General features: G+C 41.5%; 1 protein-coding gene across 7 annotated transcripts in view; it reads right to left on the reverse strand.

Annotated features, from left to right (window-relative positions):
• Positions 1 to 26259, reverse strand: part of GAS6 (growth arrest specific 6) — a 70581-nt gene continuing 44322 nt past the window's right edge. For 6 of the 7 annotated variants that reach the window (XM_088454138.1, XM_088454137.1, XM_088454136.1 and 3 more), the window contains exons 9-16: positions 20746 to 20867; positions 20499 to 20617; positions 10686 to 10875; positions 7290 to 7454; positions 7033 to 7201; positions 6335 to 6507; positions 1399 to 1624; positions 2 to 577 (exon numbers count right to left, since the gene is read on the reverse strand). In XM_088454138.1, the coding sequence (XP_088310264.1) occupies positions 426 to 577; positions 1399 to 1624; positions 6335 to 6507; positions 7033 to 7201; positions 7290 to 7454; positions 10686 to 10875; positions 20499 to 20617; positions 20746 to 20867 (1316 nt within the window). In that variant the 3' untranslated portion in view covers positions 2 to 425. Of the gene's footprint in view, positions 578 to 1398; positions 1625 to 6334; positions 6508 to 7032; positions 7202 to 7289; positions 7455 to 10685; positions 10876 to 20498; positions 20618 to 20745; positions 20868 to 26259 lie in introns of all 7 variants that reach the window. The other variant, XM_088454140.1, reaches the window with a different exon arrangement.

Below are 26259 nucleotides of genomic sequence, written 5' to 3' on the forward strand. Positions count from 1 at the left end.
TTGGAAATATTTGTATTTATTGAAATTGTTAATTAAAAAGCAATATATGCTATTAAAAATATAACACATTTTCCAGTTTTGCAAATCTTTGCCACAATATCAATATTACCACAGTTCTCAGTTGTATTTAGAATACAGGCATCCTTATGAAACTTGTCGCACATGTTATTTGTAATTAACATTCATTTTTTTTTTGCTTTGTTTTTTAAAAATATTTACAATATATTACAATCCTTAACTATTCAGGCAGGGCACTATTGTCAATTTGTCATAAACGGTTTGACACAATGTAAAAATCAGTAGGTTTTACATAATTTCAGTGTTTTACGAAAATATACACGCACAATACTGCAAAGTCAAAATAATTTATACATATATATATAAAAAATATGATACTTGAGTTTAAAAAACAAAAAAAGTCTGGACTATTTGTCTGTCCTAACAGGAGGACATGAGTGGGAGGTGATGTCATTGTGCTTGGACATAGCTTCGTCCAAGTCCAGGGTCTTTTGCTGAACTGTGATGGTCATGCAGCCTTGATAGAATGCAGTCACTGGAGTGCGAGTGGCATCCACATCTATACAGTGCAAAAACAACCATCATCAACATAACAAAGGAGGGTTCTAACGTGTAACTGAAAGCTGATACTGTGAATTACAAATCAAACATTTAAAAATATTTTGCATGGCATATAACAGTGCCAACAATTAATTTGCAATTAGACAGAAGTATTTTACACATCAGATATAAATTTCAATATTTTAGAGTAAATAAGTGACCGGAGGAAAGGCAGGCTTGTTTTCAGGTGGTTTTCCCAGCATTCACATGGTAAGTGACCAAGTAACATAGGATAATGGATTTTCATCTGGTCTCTGTTTGGAGTGTAGTGTGATTTTAATTCCTGTAGTTTCTAAACAGCATGAATATAGATAACCAGATAGTAACTTGTTCTGGGCAGGGACCTATTTCGTGTTGCATTGGAATGTCTGGAGATTCTCTGCCTACCAGTTTAGTACATAGTATGATGCCCCTGGGATCCTGGCAGGAGAAAAGTCCAGTTTGATCACACAAGTAGGTGATAAATTGCATGACATTTGGTCATTTCAACCTTCTTTTTGGACATAATTATAATTGAATAAAGGATAATTTTACAGAATATTCTACTGCAACTAAACAACTGTAAAGCCTAATTTTCATATTAAATTAAACTGGAGGGGCCTCAATAATTAAAGATAATTAAAGGCCACCCGTAACTTTAACCCCTTGTAGCAATAACTTAAATCTACCCACTAAAATTGCAGGGGAAATTAGATTAGGTTGGTTTAAAAATTAGGGATTTATCTGCGTCCACATCTAGGAAGGCTGAATTCTGATGGTTAATACCAGTGAAAAACATACCTGATAATCCTCCTATGTAGGTCTTCACACCATGCGGCAAGTGGTCATTTAGGGCGGAGAGAATGGTCTGTAATTCTGATTCATGCAATGCTGTGCGCCCGAGTGTTCCATCAAAAGAAAGGAGTATTTGATCTTTGCTTACAGAGATCTCCACAACATGTTCTTTATCACAGACATTTACTTCTAATCGGCAAACGACAGTGTTTTCTACAGACAGGATGACGAACTGCAGAAGAAAATTAATTACAAATTAGCTAGGTCTCCTCAACTAACCTGCTCTACACACAGCAGCAACAGACAGAACAAAATACACACCAGGCTGGATTTATGCATTGCTTTTGGTAGCAACCCCTCCAATACCAGCCCTAGATTTATTAAGGAGTCAGTTATTGCTTATTTTCACATTGCCCAGCTATTAGAGGAACACATGGCACAGATTTTCCTGGACTGGATACTTTGACCACTTAACTGACAAACATTTAAAAAAAAAAAAAAAAAAACACTCCGAAATTGTTGTTTATTTTTATGATTGAATTAGGTCTATTTAAAACTTATACAACATGGGTTTTTTTTTTTTTTACACAGTATACCATAAAAATAGCAATGTTTATGGTATACTGCTATTAAGTACAGATCAACAATGGTTTTATACCATCGATCGTATACTGTGCATGAATTTTTTAAAAAAAACTAATTTTCTTGATATGTAAAAATCGATAAGTATCGATAAATAATACTATCGTGGGCAGTCAAGGCTCTGCTATATATGAGGGACGGCCATCGTTGTGATGTCGATTGATGGTTATCATCGATGAGTCCATCAGCGATTACCATAGATGGAACAAGAACATCGATTGTGAACTATTATTGTTTTGAACACCCTCGATAGTCACCGATGCTGGGGGCACTTCAGGCCGCAGGCCAACCAAACACAGGGACGGGGCTTAGCGGTCACCGGGCTAAGCTCCATCCCGTAAAAAAAAACAAAGAAAAAAACAAAACAAACCATCGGCTCTCAGTCATCCATCGATGGCGGAGAACCCTTGGCTGACTGCCATCGATGGCAAAACCAACCATTAATAATCGATGATTGCCGATCCATGGTCATCCCTACTATATGTGTCCAGGCAACTCCAGGCCCGGATGGGGGCACACGCTGACATTCACCGGTGGCTGCTCTTCTCCTTGCAGCCGCCGAGTGGACACAGATGAGGGTGACACTACCCAGCGGCTGCTCTTCTCCTTGCAGTCGCCAGGTGTACACAGAGGGGAGCTGCTGGCTGATCACTGTTCCCAGCAGTGACCAGAAGACAGAGGGAGGGAGGGGATCTGAAGATGCAGGGTGATCAGAAGGTCCCTCTGAGACTGACGGCTGCAGGAAGATTCACTTCCAACAGCCACCCAAAGGGCGTTTCTGACTGCTCGCACCAGATGCGACTATGTCAGGGAAAGCCCAGCTTGGTGTGGTCGCATTTGATGCGACCGTGCCAGGCAAGTGGTTAAAAGAAAAAATACCAAAACATATGTAATTACATCTTGTACCAAATAATATTTTTTTTAGGAGTTTTAGAAAAGATGAATGTGAAAAGTGGTCTATAAATAATGACCGTGTGTAGCAAAAGAATCAGACTATAGCCCAGAGCTTCCCAAACGTGGTCCTCAAGGCACCCCAACAGTTCAGTTTTTAGACATATCCATGGTTGAGCACAGGTGGTTGAATCAAACTGACTGAGGTACTAATTAATTCACCTGTGGACAAGCATGGATACCCTTAAAACCTGGACTGTTCGGGTGCCTTGAGGACCAAATTTGGGAACCTCTGCTATAGACGGACATAGAGAAGAATTACATTGATGCATGGGTGAAGGTATGGGGTGGTACAGCGACCTTGTGAGACAGAAAACATCAATTCAGAGTTCTCTATAAAGATGCAACATGCATTAATTATGCTGCTCAGTGTTCAAAGCAAACATATCTTGGTAAGATAATGTAAACTCTATAAACATCTACCGTGTTTCCCCGATAATAAGACCTACCCCGAAAATAAGCCCTACCCTTACTTTTGTAACCCGGTCCAAATCAAGCCCTACCCCGAAAATAAGACCTACCAAAATCTCATTTTGAGCTGGGAACGCTGCAGAGACCAGCGTTCCCAGACATGCAGTGCGCGGGTGACGTCATCCGCGTGCTGAGGATCCTGTGCGGCCGCGCCTGCTGGATCATGTTAGATCCAGTCAGCGCGCAAGTGAGAGCGACATCCCGGACGGCAGCGAGTCAGGTAAGTACCGTACTGGTGGGTAGGGGATCAATTACAGGGGGGCTTGCACTGCAATAAGGGAGGCAGCATAAGGGACACTGCTACAGGGGGGACCTGCATAAGGGGCACTTCTACAAGGGGGCCTGCAAGGGGGGGGGGGGCTGCATAAGGGGCACTGCTGTCATTGTTAATTAAAATAAGGCCTACCCCGAAAATAAGCCCTATGGTGTTTTTTTGAACAAAAAAAAATAAGACAGTGTCTTATTATCGGGGAAACACGGTAACACCACATTTGTAACTGTAGTGCAGACATCTAGTCATAGTTTTGCAAGTGAAAATAGAACTGAAAAAAATACAGTAGATAGATCTATAGATAAAGACGAAGCACTACAATTTACCATAAATTACAACATATCAAATTATTTATATTACCAAATATTTCACAAAGAAATTCCACCCTAATCATCACTGTTTGGACTTTTGCCTTCTGCATTCAGTGTGATGGGCAAAATCAGGGGCACAAACAAGAATATGAGTTGAGTAAAGTGGCATATAAATCAGATGGGCAAATCTAATATTGGGTGGTGGCTTTGCAATTAAAATATTTAATTTATTTATTAACAGTTTCTTATATAGCGCAACATATTCTATTGTGCTTCATAGATATAACTGAATCTTCCTTCTATAGGTAAATAAGTAATATGATAATAAGATTGTTGATCTGTACTCCAAAATACTGTGTGACTTTGTCAGTCTCCAAATGCTAAATAAGAGGATAATTGTGTCTGCTTTCACTTACTGTATGCCAGACCATCCATTGCTGATTTTGGAACTGAAAGATCAAAGAAACTCAGGAACCACATATGTCAGACACCTACTAGAAAAATGTGTATCCTGCTTTAATGATACATATAACAAAAAACAAAAACACGGACCACTATTCACAGTTCTACATAAAACTGAATTTGCAGGATAAACACATTTACACAGTCAGGTGAATAAATATTGGGACATTGACAGAATTTTCATATTTTGGCCTCTATTAACCACCACAATGGCTTTGAAATGAAACAAACAAAATGTGCTTTAACTGCAGACTTTCAGATTTAATTTGAGGGTAATTACATCCAAATCAGGTGAACGGTGTAGGAATTACAATGGTTTTTATAGGCTGAAAAATCAAAACAAACCCACCAGAGAGATAGCAAAAACATTAGGTGTGGCCAAATCAACTGTTTGGAACATTCTTAATAAGAAAGAACGCACCGGAGAGCTCAGCAACACCAAAAGACCCGGAAGACCACGGAAAACAACTGTGGTGGATGACAGAAGAATTATTTCCCTGGTGAAGAAAAACCTCTTCACAACAGTAGGCCAAATCAAGAACACTCTCCAGGAGAAAGGTGTATATGTGTGAAGTCAACAATCAAGAGAAGACTTCACAAGAGTACATTTTGTGGTGAACCCTCTATATTCAAACCATTGGTGAGCCACAAAAACAGGAAGACCAGATTAGAGTTTGCCAAACAACATCTAAAAAAGCCATTACAGTTCTGGAACATCCTATGGACAGATGAGACAAAGATCAACTTGTACCAGAGTGATGGGAAGAGAAGAGTATGGAGAAGGAAATGAACTGCTCATGATCCAAAACATACCACCTCATCAGTGAAGCATGGTGGTTGTAGTGGCATGGCGTGGGCATGTATGGCTGCCAATGGAACTGGTTCCCTTGTATTTATTGATGATGTGACTGCTGACAAAAGCAGCAGAATGAATTCTGAAGTCTTTCGGGCAATTATATGCTCATATTCAGTCAAATGCTTCAGAACTCATTGGACGGCGCTTCACAGTGCAGATGGACAATGACCCGAAGCATACTGCAAAAGCAACCAAAGAGTTTTTTAAGGCTAATAAGTGGAATGTTATGCAATGGCCAAGTCAATCCCCTGACCTGAATCCGATTGAGCATGCATTTCACTTGATGAAGACAAAACTGAAGGGAACAAGCAGGAATTGAAGACATTTGCAGTAGAGGCCTGGCAGAGCATCACCAGGGATGAAACCCAGCGTCTGGTGATGTCTATGCTTTCCAGACTTCAGGCTGTAATTGCCTGCAAAGGATTTGCAACAAAGTATTAAAAAGTGAAAGTTAGATTTAGGATTGTTTAGTTTGTCCCATTACTTTTGGCCCCTTAAAAAGTGGGAGGCACATATAGAAACCGTTGTAATTCCTACACCGTTCACCTGATTTGGATGTAATTACCCTCAAATTAAATCTGAAAGTCTGCAGTTAAAGCACATCTTGTTTGTTTCATTTCAAAGCCAATGTGGTGGTGAATAGAGGCCAAAATATGAAAATTCTATCAATGTCCCAATATTTATGCACCTGACTATTATAAAATCCCTACCTAGCACACTCTATAAAATGACAGTTACAAGCTGGCTGGTTGCTATGGGTGACTTCGCCACTTTTCTCTTTAAAAGTTTTGATACATCTTCCGCTAAGCGTGAATGTGCAGTTTACGCAAGATCGAGAGCCCACAATATTTGTTATTTGCCTCTGAACTATGCATGTATTACTTTCTAAACAACTTACACAAGGACTAAATGAAGACAGTGGAGTGACTGAGAAAAACTGAATGCATGAAGATTAGGTAAAGGAGCAACAGTTCTTACCTGTTGTTTCAATTTCATGGTAGAATGATAATCAATAAGAGCTAGCGATAGGACGACGCCTTTATCGTCTGACACAAGAGCAAAGAGCACCCCAGTATCTGTTGCTGGATTTATCTCTGCACGGACGTCTACTGTCCAGTTTGGCTCATAGTCCTCCTTTCCAGATACATTCACTGCAAGTAATGCAGAAAAAATGTCACTTGAAGATGACAGCTGAGCTGTGTCCTGGACCCAATCTCAGACTCTTCTTGCCATATTACATAAGCTTTTGCTAATAAATTGTCTCAAATAACTTAAAGTTGGATCATGTTTTTCTAGACTTGCATTTTAATTCATTGGCTAGACAAGTAGAACCCTTCTTGAAAACACATTACAATAAAACATTTAGAATCATAATTTGCTAGCTAAAGCAGTGCTTATTGTAATAAGGTAACGATTATTATTACTACAAAGCAGCAAACTAAAAAAATGCACTATGTATATTTGTAGGAGGGCTAGAGTGCAAAAGGCCACCGCTTGCATCCAAAGGAAAGACAAATTGACAGCGTTTCAAACTGTTCTCTCCTCTTACAGTAAGGCCAGTATAGATGTACAGCAAGTCATTTCATGGCAAGAATTACAAAAAAAACACAGGTAAAACATTTTAGTGGATATAATATTGAGCCTATTTCGATTGTTAGTGGTTTATCCTCACTTACTATAATCGATGTGGAAAAGTGCAAACCCTCTTCCCGGATAATAGGAGCCTCTTCCTGCAATGGAGAAACACTGCATCTTTTCCGCCACCTGCACGGCCTGCTGTATCGAGGAGTCATCTCCGTCCAGCCATTTCCAGCCTCGCAAACAGCCATCGAGACGTGGGTTGATCTGAGAACAGGCACGGGTTACTATATTTTTGGCTAAGCATTCAGAACAGCAGCAGTACTTACACACACAGCAGGCTGATGGCACTTACTGGCTGAACGAGCTCACTGCTTTTAAAGGGAATTCCTCCAACTGTCAAATTTAGTGTGTATAATCCTTTATACAGTGTAAACAGATCTCCAGACACTGATATTTTCATGACAGCATCTTTATTGACTTTAATTACCAAATTACGATACAATTCCTCAACTGAAATCTGCAGAGGAAAGACGACAAAAATGAACTGGTGTTTACTGTAGTTTCTGGATCTCAGAGTTCTTCTCCAAATCTTGCAACTTTATTAGCTTTTCAAAATAATTTAGATTCCAGATTATCATGTAGAAATTAGTCAAATATTGAGAAAAAAAAACCAGGGTTGTGCACAAAGTATGACAGTACATCAAATGTACAATACAGAAATAATTTATAATACTTTTAATCCTTATTGCCACTAAAAATCAAGAATCCAGGAGACATTCTGCATTTTCCCTTAACTCCAGGAAAACTGACTCTATAGAGGACTGGAAATATTCTCTAAACTTACTTCATTCAGGCAGGCTGAAAATGTGCAATATGTATGCAGCGTGGTAGGCAAACAGAAGACTAGACATGACTCCATGCCTGCAAACATTAGCCTAATCCTCCTATGTTTATGTTACAATTAAACAGATTTTCTCCCTGCCGTGTCCTGCACCAATAGCTGTACGGAAACCTTCTGGGTAAAAAAATCAATTCTTAAAAACCATGAAATAAAATATCATATAATATAAATATGTGTGTATCTATGTACACATACATACACACTCTATACATACATGTATGCATATATGCGTGTGTGTGTGTATATATCTATACACACACACACGTGTGGGTATGTGCACGTGAGCATCTGTACTGGCACACAAAGCAATGGAAGTAGGGGATCTGGTCTGATGAATCACGTTTTCTTTTACATCATGTGGACGGCCAGGTGCATTTCCCGGTGAAAGATGACACCAGGATGCATTATGGGAAGAAGGCAAGCTGGTGGAGGCAGTGTGATGCTCTAGGGATCTGGTCAGAATGTCAACATGACTATAAGGTCGACAAGAAAAAAAAAAAAAAAAATCACATGTCAACATGGTTAAAATATCAACATAACATTTTTGTATTTTTATGGTTAGGTTTAGGCTAAAATCTGCAAAGAAAATGTATGTTAGAATGAACATACTGACAGTTTAACCACGTCAGCATTTGTGAATGGACCTAATGTCCATGTCAACATTGTAGATATTCAGAACCTGTCGACTTTACATACCACACCCGATGCTCCGGGCAATGTTCTGGATACCCTGGGTCTTAGCATTCATGTGGATGTTACTGTGGCACATATCACCTACCTAAGCATTGTTGCAGAGTACAGACTATGTACACCCCTTCATGGCAATGGTATTCCCTGGTGGCAGTGCCCTCTTTCAGCAGGATAATGTGCCCTGCCGCACTGCAAAAATCGTTCAGCAATGGGTTGAGGAACATGACACAGAGTTCGAGGTGGTGACTTGGCATCTAAGGGCCTGATTCAGCAGCGGACACAATTCTGCATTTTACGCAGATCGGGCAATTATTTGCAATTGCGCATGTAAATAAGTCACTCTGCCCATGCGTCGCAATCACGTATGCACATAGGAATCATTCGCAAAGTGAACGTCATGTAGTCAGCGTTTGGGGAGGTAAGAGGGGGGTGGTTAGGGGAACACAGGCATGTCTGACCGTTTGAACGCTGTTCAGTGGGCGTGCTTAAATTAGCTGTTACGATTGTTTTCGCAGATTGAGACCTCTGTGTGCAAGGATAGCAGCTGTATTTGAGACAGTGCAGAGATTCCGCAATGGCTGTCCGATCTGCGTGGATGTTACCGATGTTTATGTAGGTAAACGACATTGGATGCAGATGAGAAGGCAGCAGTGGGTGTTCTTAAGCCTGGGAAAGCTTTTCGACTGTTAGCATATTTTCCCAGCTACATTTCCATGCAAATCGCAGCTGCGATTGCATTAGCATTCTTTGCTGAATCAGGCCCTTAATTCCCCAGATCTCAATCCGATCGAGCATCTACGAAATATTCTGGAAAAACAAGTCCAAGTCATGGTGGTCCCACCTCACAACTTACAGGACTTAAAGGGTCATCTGCTAATGTCATGGTGCCAGATGCTTTATGACACCTTCAGAGGTCTTATGGAGTCCATGCCTCCACGGGTCAGAGATTTTTGTGGCAGCACAAGGGGGACCAACACAAAATATTAGGTGTGTGTGTATTACATATATAAACACACAATTTATTTATTGTTTTGTTGCAGTGACTTACTATAAGGCTGGGTACACACGTAAAGATTTTCTGCCCAACCATCCAACTAGTTGATTGGTTGGAATGAAAATCTGGTAACGTATGGGAGTAAATGATGATCAGCAATGTGCTCCTAAATGCCAGAAAACAGACGAAAATGGTTGTCAGACAAGTTTGTTAAATGTTTGATCTAAACAATTTGTTCAAACAACAGTTTTTAGTCCATTTTTCGGCGTTTGGGAGCAAATTGCTGATTGTCATTTGCTTTCATACCTTACCAGATTTTCATTCCAACCAATTGGATGGTTGGACAGAAAATCTTTACGTGTGTATGCAGCTTTACAAAGACTTTATGACAGATAGTAAACATCTGTCAATCTGGAGAGTACATGGGGGGACATGATAGAAACTTTGGGGGGACAAGATAGAAACGTTCAAATATATAAAGGGTTTTAACAGGGTAAAGGAAGGAGACATTCTTTAAAGAAAGAGAAGTATTAGAACAAGAGGACATGTTCTAAAACTGGAGGGTGGTAGGTTCAGGGGAAATTTGAGGAAAAATGACTTCGCAGAAAGGGTAGTGGACAAGTGGAATAGCCTCCCATCAGAGGTGGTAGAGGCTAAGACAGTAGAGCAATTTAAACATGCATGGGATAGACATAAGGATATCCTTCAGAAGAAGTAAGGATCAATAAGGGTTGAGGTAATAATATGTTTCAAAATTGGGCAGACTAGATGGGCCAAGTGGTTCTTATCTGCCGTCAAATTCTATGTTTCTATGATGCTGTACTGACAGACAATGTGTTTGTGCAGATTGATGTTAGGAGATTGCCAAGGAGACATTGCCAGTGAAGCACTACTGTGGCGGCACTATATAAATATCCACAAAGAAATTGTGTGTTATATTTATCTGCCATGCTGAAAATAAAGCAATCAACTATTTACTCAGAATTAGGTTGTGAGTGTTATCTTGAATGTATTATATATCTGTACCATATTCTACTGGTCCATCCACAAATAATATGGCTGAGATTTACACAAGACGTTTTGTCATTTTAGATTATGTGTTTATGATGTCATGTTAACACTGGCTGCTGCACATGTGATTATAATGTATGGGGAATACTCACAGTCTGCCAAATTCCATGGTTTATAGTCGGGCCACTGCTCGTCACTCGTCCTATTCCATTGTACTTTAGCTGTAACTCAAGCTTTCCATGTCGCAGGGCTAGGACAATCCATGTGCTGTCTTGGTGGCCTCCAGCAAAGAATATGACACCTTCATGATCAAAAGTTCGAAAGTCGAACTCTGCCACAAGTCTACAACATGCCAAGAAGAAGAAGTAATCCAATAAGGTTTAAATGGGAGATATTATACAGAACCCAAGTGGTTTAACCTTTACAGCTGCCAACAATATCAGCAATTGTAGGTAAAATAATGAAGTGACTCATCATAGTTTCTGTAATAAATATGCATATGTAAAATGATCAAAACATTTTTTTTTAGAGAGATTGGCCATGTTGATTATCCATGGACAAAGCTGATGCATTGCCCTAGGGTGTTTTGCAGTCTAGAGGGCTTGTCTGTTATTATAAATTTTGATATTTTACTGTAAATTAAAGTATTTAACATAATTGATGAAATAATAAGCCCGCATTGGTTGGGTTCGGTGGCCTTTTTGGACACACACATGTAACTACTTGCAGCCACTTACTAGGCATAACCACTTTATAGTATATGCTGTGAATGTAAGGAAAAAGTACAGGTATAGGTCATTCTGCGCAGAAACAGTCATCCAGGGCCGGCTCTAGGGATGTTCCACCAGTGCGGTCGCATAGGGGTGCCACCCATAGAGGGCGCACCCCTCCCCAACATCCCGATTTCAGCGGGACAGTACTGTCCCGCTGTTCCACCCGTGGGCCGAAGTGGCCCGCGGGTGGTTAAATCGGTGAGGTTGGGGAGCATCCATTCACTGACACCAGAGGGCTGGGGGAAGCCCAGCCAGTGACGGAGGGCTGGGCTTTACCCCCAGCCTGACGTTATTTGGAGGCGTGCCATGCGGGCACGCCTCCAAATAACGTCACGCAGGGGTGTGGCCTATGGAAATGAGGTCACGCCCCCAATTTCGGTCGCGCGCGGTGCAGGGCACTATGCACCGGGCCGGCACAGGGTGCTCAGCCCCCTGTAGCCGGCCCTGCAGTCATCTGATCTTTGCATTCATTAACAAAAGAACCATAGTACCATTACAGTGTAATCAAAAAGTATATTTTTGGTTTGGAAAACCATCAGCTTTTATTATCTGCCTGAACAATGGTTTATAAACTGGAATCTGGTTTGGACAATCCCCCTTAGCCTGCAAGTTCTGTCGGAACCTCTCAACTAATCGAATCCCACTCTTAAAATGTTATGCTATAGAGCTGTTCCTGCAAATTGAAGGGTTATTTTCAAGGCAGGTCCATAATATGCTGAACTAACTATATTGCACTGCAAGGGGTGAAGGTACGAACAGTTTTTGCAAGCAGGACAAATACTGCATGCTGCTCAGTTCCTGGCCAGCCTCTTACTACACTACATTATTATTATTTATTTATATGGTGCCATAAGTGTTCCGCAGTGTGTGCCTATCTAGAGCTTAGCCAGCCACCCTCTCAAATCTAAATACAATTCCCACTATGGCCCTAACTGTGTGGAGTTTGTATATTCTCCCTGTGCTTGCGTGGGTTTCCTCCGGGTGCTCTGGTTTCCACCCACACTCCAAAAATATACTGGTAGGTTAATTTGGTCCTAACAAAAATTAACCCTAGTGTGTATGTATGTGAGCATGTGATAGGGAATATAGATTGTAAGCTCCACTGGGGCAGGGACTGATGTGAATGGGCAGATAATCTCTGTAAAGCGCTGCGGAATATGCGTGCGCTATATAAATAACTGGTAATAAATAAATAATAATTAAGGTTGTGCATTTACATTTACCACTCTGCAGCACAAAACGTATTTTCCAAGATCAAATGTTTCACCTAGTACCTGGATATGCTTCAGTCCATTTAAAAAAAACCCAGTGAATTGGGATATTCTCATGGAACATGAACTAATCTGTAAATCACAGACATACAGGGGCTGCCGGCAGGTGCACAAATATCAGCCCATTACTATAGCTGCTTTCTGCTCTTCCTTATGCTGCAAGCAGAAATCATCCTTCTGAAGCTTTCCAGGCCGAACTCACAGGCAATTGTATCAGTCTGATAATGTGCTATCACAGTGTATAGTAAACTGTGGGTTTTTAAAGTCAATTGCAAAGTTAAAATTATACTTTACTGGATAAACATATAGAGATACAGCGTCTGATTCAGAGTAGGTTGCAAGGCAAAAAAACAAGTAACTTTGCCCCTTGGTAAAACCATGCTGCACTGCAGGTGGGGCAGATTATAATGTGCAGAGATATTTAGGTTTGGGACGGGTGTGTCCTAGCTCAAATATACATTGTATTGTAACAAAAAAGCTGTCCAGCATGTGTGGGCTACAGTACATGCAAAAGCAGCCAGTATTTACCCCACATACAATAACTGTATTTGCACCCCATGCATTCAAATATGTTTTTTTATTTTGCTCCCAACTCAGAATCAGTCCCATAATACAGTATATCATGAATGCTATTCCTTTAAATATCATAGACAAAGCACTCCAGACTTTCCAAGAACTTCCTTGATTTTCATAAGCCAAAAGAGGTTGAGATTCCCCAATTTGGGTATGTCCTCCATATAAAATTCCGCAAAGTAATTTTCTGGAACAGTGTGCGATCGTTTTCAGACCTCCGAGACCGCAACATACAGCTGGGGACTGTGGAATGAACAAGAAGCAGGTGCTGCAGTGCCATTTGCAGGTAATGAAGCCAGCGGCTATATAGACTGTAGATCTCTACACTCATTACAGTATGAGGCTTTTTTTGTGTTTCTGTGCACATCATATGTATTATATATATATATATATATATATATATATATATATATACACACACACACACACACATATATATATATATACATATATATATATACACACACACATATATATATATATATATATATACACACACACACACACACACACACACACACACATATATATATATACATACATACATACATACACACATATACATACACACACATATATACACCCACTAAGGTTGAATCTCCCATATCCAAATGTTCCGAAATACTGAATATTTTTAGCATGACTGAGATAGTGAAACCTTTGCTTTCTGATGGTTCAATGTACACAAACTTTGTTTAAGGCACAAAATTATTCAAATATAGTATTAAATAACCTTCAGCCTGTGTGTATAAGGTGTATTTGAAACAAATTAATTTTATGTATGTACAGAAACTTTTTTTGATGCACAAAATTATTAACCATTGTATAAAATGACCTGCAGGCTGTGTGTATAAGGTGTATATAATACATAAATGCATTGTGTGTTTAGATTTGGGTCCCATTCCCAAGATATTTCATTATAGCATGAAAATATTCTAAACTATGGAATATTCCGATAACCAAAATACCCCTTATCCCAAGCATTTTGGTTATGGGAGACTCAACCCTGTGTGTAATAAATATATATATATATATATATACACACACACACACACACGTATGAACATTCTGCATCTGGCTCCTAAATGCAATTAAAATTACACACAAAAAAATAAATAAAAAAATAGAAAATTGTTAAGAAAAACAATTGCCTTCAAAATTAGTCAAGGGTCATTCCTTGCCAAATCTTCACACAAAAAGTAACTTTTCAACAAGACCATCTCAGATTTTCGTGAAATTTGGTAGGATGGCATAAAGTAACTCTCATATGTAAAATTTTAGCCCTCAGTGATACACTGTGTTCATGCTACAGGGTTGCAAACATGAAAAAAAATTTTAAATTTATGCTTGCAAGGTCAACTAAAACGAATCATAACTTTGCTCCTAATTCAACTTTCATGTTGGTCTTGTTTTGAAGCTAAGGGACCAGAGTTTTCATAAAAAATAGTTTTATATTTAATGAAAAATCGAAAGAGATGCGCTGTCACGAAGCAGCTGGAAAGGGGGGGGGGGGGGGAATCAGCCCCCACAGTAATAAAGAATATAGAAAAAGAAATACCAGCACTGCAAAGTAAACAAATAGATGGATGGTTTAATTGATTAATAAAAATACATTTATTTAAATTCTAATTATATATCCTGTGCAAAATACTGCAAATTGACAAGAAATGTAATAAAAGTCAAGATAAAAATCAATGAAGTAAAAATAAATAGCTGAGTATCTGTGTGTTCAAACCAGACATAGGTTGTGTAGGGTAGGGTCTCGTTGCCGCAAGCCCCAGAGAGCTTTCGGCTCAAACAGAGCGAAAGCTCTCCTACTGACATCACTTGTGATGTCAGTGGGGCCGCCCCCAGACGGCCACCCCCTAGCCCGGCCACCAATGGGGGCGTGCTGTCACTCAACATCGACAGCACGCCCCCTTTGGTACGAGACCCGGAGCGACGGAGTGCCCGTCGCAATCCGGGTCTCGCGCATGCGCACGACGGAGCCGGCTCAGTCGTGCGCATGCGCTCTGGGCCATCATCAACCCGGTTGCGAGCGCTCAGAGCTTGCGACCGGGTCTGAATCAGGTCCACAGTCCTTTAGCATCCAGAGAGCAATAAATGAAGGCCGTCAGTAATCCCACTTAAGGTTTCCAAACACCGCAATCTGGGCCTGATTCAGACCCGCTCGCGAGCGCTATGCGCTCGCAAACGGGTCGATGGTGGCCCAGTGCGCATGCGCACGATGGAGCTGGCTCCGTCGTGCGCACACGCGAGACCCGGATAGCGACGGGCAAACAGTCGCTCCGGGTCTCGTACCAAAGTGGGCGTGCTGTCGATGTTGAGTGACAGCATGCCCCCTTTGGTGGGCGGGCCGTGGGCGTGGCTGCCCAGACGGAGGCGTTCCCATGGGAACGCCTACAGTCTGGTGCCGGCCCCACCGTCATCACAAGCCCGATGGTCGCGATGGTCTTGACCATCATCATGGCTGCTCACTATAGCTGTGTGTGGTCACCCACAGCTATGCGAGCGGCCAGGAGGCCGTTCTGGAAAACCAGAGGGCCGGGCCTGATTCAGAGCGAGCGCTCTGTCAGAACGTCTGGCTCTGAATCAGGCACTCAGTCCCCAGTGTGTAAAGATGTAAGTCCAAATAGCCATCCAGTGGAGTTCACAGAGATAGTCTCAACGCGTTTTGCTGGCTAAAATAACGCCCAGCTTCCCCAGGAGAATCATAACTTTGCTTCTAATTCTAGTAGAACTTTCATGTTGGTCTTGTTTTGAAGCTAAGGGACCAGAGTTTTCATAAAAAATAGTTTTATATTTAAATATTGACTTTTAGATTTCAAGGTCACATTATGTAACCATTCACCTTTAATATCTAAAAAAGTGTATGTTTAATTTTTTGTATATAAAGTATGTTATACACTTAAATACAATCTCTCTTTGGTATAAGTTTCATTTTGGGAAGCCTTTGGGAACAGGAATAAATAAAATTATTAAGTAAAGGTAGTTGAACCCTTCTTGCACTAACCATGCAACTGGCAAGTTCAGACTTGTCTTGTCGTGTGTGTCTGTGTTCTAGAGGTAGCCATCAATGGGTTTCCATTAATGGTCACCATTGATGGCACAATCGGTGATAACCATCGATAGTACAATAACAATCTATGGTGAACCATTGTTGGTTTGCACCACTCGATGGCTACCACTGCTGGGTGTCTGGCAAGCTGCAGGCTAATAAAAAAAAAAAAAAAAAAAAGGGGTTGGGGCTTAGTGGACAGTCAGGGGGTGGAGCTAAGTTCTGTGTCAGAAGCAGAAAAAAAAACAAAACAAAAAAAACATTGAGTTCCACTTTGCCATCAATGGCAGAAAAATAATTGGCTCTCTGCCATAATTGCAAAACCATCAACCATCGGCAGTAAACTATCGATGTTTGTAAAGTATTGATGGCCATCCCTACGATGTTCTTCTCAGTCTGGCTGCAGCTTCTGTATTGAGAGGGACTAGACAGTTTACCTAATACAGTTTATCAGTGAATAGTGGTTGTTTGAACAAGCGTGTGACAAATGGATAAAAAGTACATTAAGATTCAGTGCTGCAACCCATTTGATATTAAAGGACACAGCAGCAGTATAAAACAATTATCAGACACAGATTCCTCAGCTGGAATATGTAATATATCCTTTTTTAACACAAATTTTTACAGCTTTTCTTTTGCAATAGTTTTCTTCTTTCATTGTTTTCATCTTGATAGGTAATTTATAATAATAATATAATAACTTTTTATCCATTTGTCATGTTCTTGATCAAACTATCACTATTCACTGGTAAACTGTATTAGATAAAGCAGAGGTTCCCAAACGCGGTCCTCAAGGCACCCCAACATAACTGTCTTAGTCCCTTGTATCATACTTGCCTACTCTCCCAAAACGGCTGGGGGTCTCACGAAAATCGTGTGGCGCTCCCGGCTCCCCAGGAAAAGCAGACAAGACTCCTGGCCGGCTGTCTATACCCTCCTACCATCGGACCCACTTGCAGCTCCTACACAAACCCCCACAGCGGGGTGGCCCTATGACACGATTCACGCTGAATCGCCTCATGATGGCCCCACCCCCTGCTTTACAATGCCGGTAATCTTGACATTGTGTAGTGGTGGTGGGGCTAAAATGACGCATGGTCACGCCCTCCAGCAGCGCTTCTAATGTCGGGCAATATCTCTGGCCATGCCCCCTATGCTGTGCCACGCCCCCAAATTATGCTGACTTGGCTGCCCCCTCCCGGAGGCAAGAATGTCGTGTATCACTAGTTCTCAATGGAGAAGCTGCAGCCATACTGAGTGGTGCAAACCATCAATGGTTCACCATAGATGTTTATCACCGATGGCACCATCGATGGAAACCCAAGTCTAAACTTGTCAGTTTGATGGTTAGTGCAAGAAGGGTTCAACTGTCGCATTTAATATTTTTTTTACTCCTGTTCCCAAAATGAAACTTATACCAAAGAGAGATTGTATTTAAGTGTATAAAATACTTTATGTACAAAAAAATGTACACTTTTTCAGATATTCAAGATCAAAGGTTACATCATGTGACCTTCAAATGGAAAAGTCAATATTTAAATATAAAACTATATTTTATTAAAACTATGTTCCCTTAGCTTCAAAACAAGACCAACATGAAAGTTCTACCACAATTAGAAGCAAAGTTATGATTCGTTTTAATTGACCTTGTAAGCATAAATTTTAAATTAGTTGTCATGTTTGCAATCCTGCTGCAATAACACCGTGCATCACTGAGGGATAAAATTTTACATATGTAAGTTACTTTATGCCATCAATCATCCTACCAAATTTCATGAAAATCTGAGACTGTGGGGTTGGAAGCTGATTTGGAAGATGATTTGGCATGGAATGACCCTCAAGTGGGATAAATTCTATTCCCTTTTAATACGTTATAGTATTTCCATGAACACACATACTGGTGGCATGCCACTTAAAAATAAATAAACAAAAAAAAAAATTTTACAAAAACACAGGGTTATGAAACAAAAATGTTTTGCAACTAGATAACAACTACTATGTTGTGGGTCTAATAAACAAAATGACATTAGCTACATTTTATACAACCAGGTCTGGCAGCACTATAGAAAGGTCAGAGAGAATGCAAGAGAGGCCCATGAGCACTGTAGGTACAAGCAATGCACCAATGAGGAGAAGTCAAAGAAACCACTAAAGTCATTATACTCTGTGTTAGGAAATTCTTTACAAAAAGACATCAGGATTGTTTCCAGGGCCACAGCCAAAAAGAAGAAATGCTAAAGCCAAATGTAAAGCCAGTTTTAAGTCAGGAAAGATTTGTGCCAAAATTTCCCCTTACCCATATGGAGAAAGCTGAAAATGTCAAGCAATGTTTTCAGAAAGAAAATCCAGACAAGGCCAGCAGCCAGGTGTGCAGAAGCCAAAGGGACGGAGACATGTATTAACCATGATGTAGTATTAGACTAAATTAATATTTAACCATTTAAATAGAGCAAACAAAGACCAAAAGCTCTCTGGCAAAACCTCCTGCCCACAATATTCTTCTATTTTTGTTATCTCAATTAATGTAACTTAAATCCAATGTAAAAGGAGAGAACATGCAACTGTTATTTGTACTATATGGGGGAAAATACTATTCTACACGATAGCTGCAAAGTACTGTGAAACCAGAAGCTTTGGGCAGACACTTGGCAACCAGTATCTTCTCTGTTACTCACACCCCACAGCATTGCGATGTTAGCAAAGATCAACTACTGCAACAGATTAACGTGGTGATTCCCGGTGGCACTTTGTTAAGAACTCAGGGCGTGACTCAGACCCGGACGATATGCTGCGGTCGCTCGTATTGAGCGATTTTTCACAATCTGCGCATGCAGTCGGGCCGCTATTTTAAGTGACAGATAGTGCCGTTTGTGGGTGGTAACAGGGGAAGGTGCTTGAAAATGGGGGTGTGGATGTGCGAACGCAGGCGTGCCCGACCGTCAGAACGGCGTTTAATGGGTGTGCATAATTAGCAAAGTAGCGTCATTACACACATGACTGGGTTGTATTTTAGCCAGAACTGCTCGCAATGTTGTGGTGGGAAAAGGCTACCACAAGCGCTGCGAGCAGCTCCGATGGCTCTCGATGTTCCAGATTAACCCTACAACTGACGTCAGTTGCGAGTGGCAAAGGGACGTCTTTATACAGGTGCGAGCGCATAGTGTGGCCGCTCGCTATTACTTAGTGGGCGGCTTTACGCAATGCAGTGCGAGCACATGATTTAAATAGCCGTCCCCTTTTAGCCAGCGAGCGAACACATATAGCGTCCGGGTCTGAATCAGGCCCTCAGTTCCTTCCTATCCTATATCCCAAATTCAAACTGTATGTGAATACCTTGATTCACACACAGAAATGCAGATTCCTAAACTATGGTGTGTTTTTCCAGAAAACCTGTGTAGTATGAAGATACATTTTCTATTCTGTTCTATGATATTTTCAGTTTCATATCTCTTATAATGGTATAACATTTCAATTATATACAGTATCATTGAGGTTGAGTCATTGGCAATGGAAGTGATGAAACATGATGCTAAATACCAATGTTCTGCATTCTGTGAAAATAAGCCATAGGTCATTCAATCGCTGTTAGAATTAGTCGAACCAGTTTACTATAAGAAAGCTAGCAGGATAGTTTTTCAAGGATGAAACAATTCACAGTTCCCTAAGGCTGCGTATCCACTTGCCGACTATGGAAAGACAGAACGATTACGACATCGTAATCGTACAGTCTTTCCTCATCCTGAAGGATATGTCGTTCAATGTAGGCACCCTCCCTCATCCGTGAACATGGCCAATCTGTCGTTAATCGGCAGACTGACCAGCATGTTCAAGCGATGATTGATGTCGGAAACGACCAGCGGGAGTGTGCATCGATGGTCGTTTCCAACATTGTGTTGCACGATTTGTGCACGACTAATGAGTGATTGAAAGATTACGACGTCGTAATCGCTCATTAAAATCGCCTAATGGATACGCGGCTTAACCTTGGCCTCTCCATTTGTAGAAAATGTATAGACTTTATATAAGTTATGGTTATGACCCTTATGTATATGTCACTAGGGGGAGATGTACTAAACTCTGCAAAGGGATAAATTAGAAAGTGATAAACTACCAGCCACTCAACTCCTAACCGTCATGTTTCAGGCTATGTTTGAAAAATGACAGTTAGGAGCTAAGTGTCTGGTAGTTTATCACTTTCCAGAGCTTAGTACATCTGCCTCTAGATGAGGTTGGTTATATCATTGAGGTATTCAGTTTTAGCTCAAAGTGACAATGCTGTGACCTCCTCACCTGCTGGGCTGCATCCTCTTATAACGTAGCTTGAGCACAGGTATACCACTGAACATCCTGCCAAGGTACATAGATTCTATGCTTTTCTCTGTTGCGAAAGGAACACATGGCATTATATCCTACAGACAAAAAAAAAGTATATAAATATATATAGATCTTTTGCATATATTAATGCAGTGCCATATAGTAATGAATACTGTGCAATTTCAGTAATCAGACAATATATAATCCTTAAAGTATGCTATACCTCACAGGTGCTCATATCGCTGGATAATTTCACCCCTCCTTGTCCGTCGCAGTGGCACGAATAGCTGCCACGGGAATTAATACAAGTCTGTTCACAGCGCTTCTCTTCACATTCATCAATATCTGTATGGGGAAAAGAGAAGTATTAATCCAAAGAGATTTAAAAACTTTTTTCAATATATATTTTATTTTTTCCCCAAGGGCAAATAAGGTCTTAAGCATTGACATGTCAGCAAAAACTGGTGAAAACCGCAGTAGTTTTAAGATTTATAAAACAAAATAGAAACTGCAGAAAAGGACAAAATGAATTTTGTTGTACGTTTCAAAGTTCCCAGGTTTTAATAAACATATTTGAAAAGTGAAAATATAAATGTATATGTTAATGCGCACACTGGGGGCTGCTATTGTGGCTATGTTATATGTATGTCACCAACCATATACAAATCAAATGAAAAAACAAAAAAAAAACAAATAGCCTTCACGTGCGCTCACAGAAAGGAAACCTTAATCAAGTCCGTGGGGGGGTGAGGTTGGGGCTGGGCGGGGTTAAAACTCCATAGTGTATATTCTTTTCAGAAGAGGAATAGAAGTTCTCAATCTAAAGTCTCCAATGTGTTCTTTCCGTAATCAATCCTCACACGTTCTCCCGATATATATATGAAATAATGGGTACAAAGAAATGGTTCTTTGCACTGCCTTCCTTCTGATGAGTCTTTTCGAAACTTAAAGGAGCCATAGTTTGAGAACCTTAAGCTTCACAGTCAGGCAATGCTTTCTGATGTCAAGGACTGCACACGTGTGATGCATCTATAGCCGAGGAATGGAAGTTTAAATTAGTCAAAGCTAAAAACAAGTCTAAAAAGGAAAAGGTGATTGCAGGGGGGGGAGAAGAAAGATTACTCATCAGAAGGAAGGCAGTGCAAATAAACCTTTAAGGGACTTACCCTGCACCGGACGCTTTAAGTTGGGTACACCCATTTTCCCATCTATTCATACCACCGTGCGAGACTTGGGAAGTAAGGATTGCTGTAACAAGTAGCTGTTGGGAAAAAAACAGAACAAAAGAAACCCATATAGGAGTACTAAACACCACTACTATGTGAGTAGGGTACGCCACCCGAAATTTATCTTCTAAGGGTAGAAAGGAAAATCACCACATTTAAGGGTGTGACACATATTAGAGATGTTCAACATTTATTTAAAAAAACCTACCACACGTTGGTTTTCCTTAATTCTATCCCCACGTGTTGGAGCCCCACCTGAGGATCAGAATATATCCCTTTCGTGGGATTGCACCATCCACAGCCAACCGACAGAGGAACGATGACGGGCCATAGAAAGAAACCTTTATGGGCAGAATACACATTTCTAAGATGTGAGAATGGTACGCCACCTTTTATTATATCTTGAGGCTGATGGATATAGTCAGGGATACATGTTGAATTGTCAAACAATGTATTATACCATTGTGCCTTTCTTTGTACCCATTATTTTATATATAGAACGTGTGAGGATTGATTACGGAAAGAACACGTTGGAGACTTTGGATTGAGAACTCATATTCCTATTCTGAAAATACTATACACTATGGAGTTTTATACCCCACAGACTTGATTAAGGTTTCTTTTGTGTGAGCGCACGTGAAGACCATTTCTTTTTGTGTTTTATTTTGATTAGTGGTTCATAATAGCTGTCATGTAGGAGAATTCCAATTGGCCACTAGATGACAAGTGATGGCCGAGATGATGTCGTGGATAAGCTTTGATTGTCATTTTGCTGTGGCTGGAGTAACTAGGGACAACAAATTATATTTAGGAGTTCATTCAAATATATTTAAAATTGTAAAATCCAATGTAATTCATTGGACAGCAAAAATAAAATAAACTAGTAAATCATATTCAAAGTTTTTAAAGTGAATTAAAAAACCCCACAGAAAACAATCTATTGTAATGTGGTTATTTCGATATTGTATCAGTGTGAACTACATATGATTTCTTATTTCCCAATCTGCACACCTGTTTAGGCTTGTAGTATAATTTTATGCAGGATATACAGACACAATGCAATTTGCTCAGGGTCATAAAATTCAGCAGAGTCTAAAATTGGGATTTGTAGCAAGTCTCTAAAGGCTATTAGGTTTAAATGGCTTCATGCATATTTGCATTTTCAAGTCAGTGGAGCATGGTGATGACTTGTCCACCAGTTGTCCACCCCTGGAATGTGAACCGCTGAGATGAAGGGAACCCACCTCTCTGCCCGAAAAACGTGAGAGACCTCCATCGGGGACCGAATATTGCGAATCCTGCCCTGCTTGTTGATGTAGGCCACCGTTGTCACATTGTCTGACTGTATCCGAATTGGACAATCCTGGGAGGACCTCTTGGGCCTGCATCAAGGAACACCTGACTGCTCTCAACTTCAGAATATTGATAGGAAGAGCACTTTCGGCCTCTGACCAATGACCCTGAAGGCGACGATATAGTGGAACCACTCCCCAGCCTCACAAGCTGGCATCTGTGGTGATCAACACCCAGTACCATACCAAAAATAGGGAGCTCTTCAGCAGATTTGGAGTGTGAATCCACCACTGAAGAGACTGTCTGGTCTGGAAAGACAGCCAAAACAAAGACAGCCGAAACACTTGCCTGTCGAGACGCACCCTGCACTGGACTAATGGCACAATCTGCCATTGCTGAGGGCAAGCGTGAAACTAAGCATAAGGAACAACCTCGAAAGAAGCCACCATCTTACCCAAAGCTGCATGCACCTTACCACCTAGACTTGAGGAAGCTAAAGGGACTTCACCAAAAGGCCTGAAGTTCCCAAATCTTTTGTTCTGGAAGAAAGGCTGCCCTTTTGTGAGTGTTCAACACCAAGTCCAAGAATAACATATTCTGAGAAGGAGTCAGGCTGATCTTGGGATAATTTATGATCCAACTGTGAGACTCCAAAATGTCCACTGCAAGCGGAAGATGTTGGTAGAGCAAATGCTTGGATGGAGCCTTGATCAGGAGATTGTCCAGATAAGTGATGATGGTTGCCCTGAGATACAACAGGGCAACCACATGTGCCATGGTCTTTGTAAAAACCCGAAAGGAATGGCCTGGAATTGAAAATGCAGATTTTCTACTGCAAACCTGAGAAGTGAATGGTGAGCCTCGCAAATGGGAACATGGAGATACGCTTCCTTGATGTCTATTGACACAAGATACTCCTCCCCATCCATTGCAGCAATCACTGCGCAAAGTGACTCCATCTTGAACTTGGCTAAAACCAAATAACGATTTAGATGCTTCATATTGAGAATTGGACAAAACGACCTGTCTGGTTTGTCCACCAAAAAGTTTTCGCCAGGCGAAAACTTATCCCTGTATTCAATTCCAAAGACTTTTTGCGTACGCAGTGTAATCGGCAGAAAAGTTTCGCCTATGAATAGCAGGCGGAAAAAAGTGCAGAATTGCGGTTTTGGGGTGCAAACTTCGGGAAACCCCCCTGCACCCTTGGGACAGTCCCCCAAAGATATACTGTCAATTTAAATAAAAAAAAAAAAAAAAAAACGATTTCTGGGGGGTCCCCAAGTATGGGGCAGGTGTTTTTTTGATTGAAGGTGCTTGCGGAAGGTGGATTTTTTTACGTGATTTAAAACTTCACTTTAGCAACTTAAAAATATGCTAGCACCCATTTTCAAGTACCCCAATTTGCTGGGAGTACTTATTTTCACAAAAAAATACTGCTTAAAGCTATTCTTCACCACTTGTGTTAAGTTGTGCCAATTAGCGCATTAAGTACCCCAAATACCTTCATTAGGGCTAATCGGGGGCATCTATAGTGATCCCCAATGTTAGTGCATCTTTTGGGGGGTGCCAAGCAGAGTTCCCCATTAAAGACAGGACTCTTCGCCTGTTTGTTTCGCCGAGTGCCGTTTTCACGTCCTCTCTAATTGAATACGGGGAATAGCGGGAGCGCACGTGTACTTTTTCGCATGCAAAACATGCGATGTAGGCGAAAAGTGCGGCAGGCGAATAAGTATCACTGGTGCGAAACTAATTGAATACGGCCCTTAATCGATACTGTAAATGCAGGCTAAATATTGCAATACAAAGTAACTTTAAATGGTATGCCCAAAGAATAACATATAATGCAGCATTTCTGAACACATAACAAAACTCCTTCATCAATTATGAAATCCATTGTGCAGATACCAAGTAACTTTGAATGGTGTACTAAAAGAGATAACTTAATAGTCTGCTATAAGGGGTTAAATACCAATACAGCAGCACTACTCCCTCTTGACTGACCACCACACACTGCCCACCATATTAAGCTGCAGGCTATGGAGCCAAAATACCGGCTAGCAGTTCCCCCAGTAACAGCTGAAAATTTGTAGTCTGAAATGTTGGAAGCAGCAGGACCCGACAGGATGACGCCAAACACCCCCGGCGTCTGTCTCAAACATACAGCAGAGTGGAAGCGGGACCCGATTACAAGCAACACTCTGGTGTAGTGAGCCGGAAGTCAGTCAGAGCGGTGGTTTAAGGCCCGGTGCCGTTCCCGCATGTTCAGCTGCTGCTGTCTGACCCCCTGCACTCCTGGCTGCTGCGACCACTTCAGGTGGAGGGGATGTAGACACCATCCCGGTGGTCAGGATGCCAACGCTCAGAATCCCGGCTCCAGAACCCTGACCGCTGGCATCCCGACGGTATTCGGGTTAGGTACCTGGGGGAGGGTTAGGCTTCAGGAAGGAAGTTTTAGGGTTAGGCTGCGGGAAAGGTGGGATAGGGTTAGGCCATTTACCATCAGACATCGGGATTCTGACTGTCGGGATGCCACTGTTGGTATTCTGATTGCCGGCATCCTGCACCCAACCCAGGCAGAGACCCAATAAGTATTCCAGTGCAGTGGTGAAATCTGATCGACTAGCCACATACCTTCTTTTAAGCACTAAAACATAAAACTGAAGTGCAGGTGGAAGGGATGTCAGGCGCCGCGAGCGGACAGCCGCAAGGGGAGGGGTTTGTGGGGGGGGGGGATTAGGTTTAGTGCTCCCGGGGGGGATTTAGGGTTAGGCAGCCCCCCGGGAGGTTAGGCTAGGGGGAGGGAGGGTTAGCCACCCCCGGGGGGAGGTTAGGGTTAGGCACCCCCCCCGGGGGACTTAGGTTTAAGCAGCGGGAAAGGGGGGGGGGTTAGGTTTAGGCACTTAGGGTTTGGCACCGCTAAGGGAGGGTTAGGGGGTAGGTTAGGTTAGTTAGTACTTACCTGGGGACGATCGGGATTTCCAGCGCTGTCGGGCTCCCGCTGCCAGCATCTGTTCCTCTGTCGGAGGTTTTGGTCGCATTGTTCACAAAGTCGGGTAATGGATAGCCGGCAAGGACCAGCGATGCGCGTGCACGCTTTGTCCTTGCTGACCCCAACTGTCTGCTGAACATGCCCATCAATCTGACGACGCTCGTCAGGTTCAGCATGTTCAGGGATAGGAGGTCGGGCTCCTTCACTGAAAGACGTTCAGTGCGGTGCC

This window comes from Taudactylus pleione, unplaced genomic scaffold (genome assembly GCF_031769625.1).
Source record: "Taudactylus pleione unplaced genomic scaffold, aTauple2 ptg000609l, whole genome shotgun sequence".
In the NCBI taxonomy this organism is placed as follows: Eukaryota; Metazoa; Chordata; class Amphibia; order Anura; family Myobatrachidae; genus Taudactylus; species Taudactylus pleione.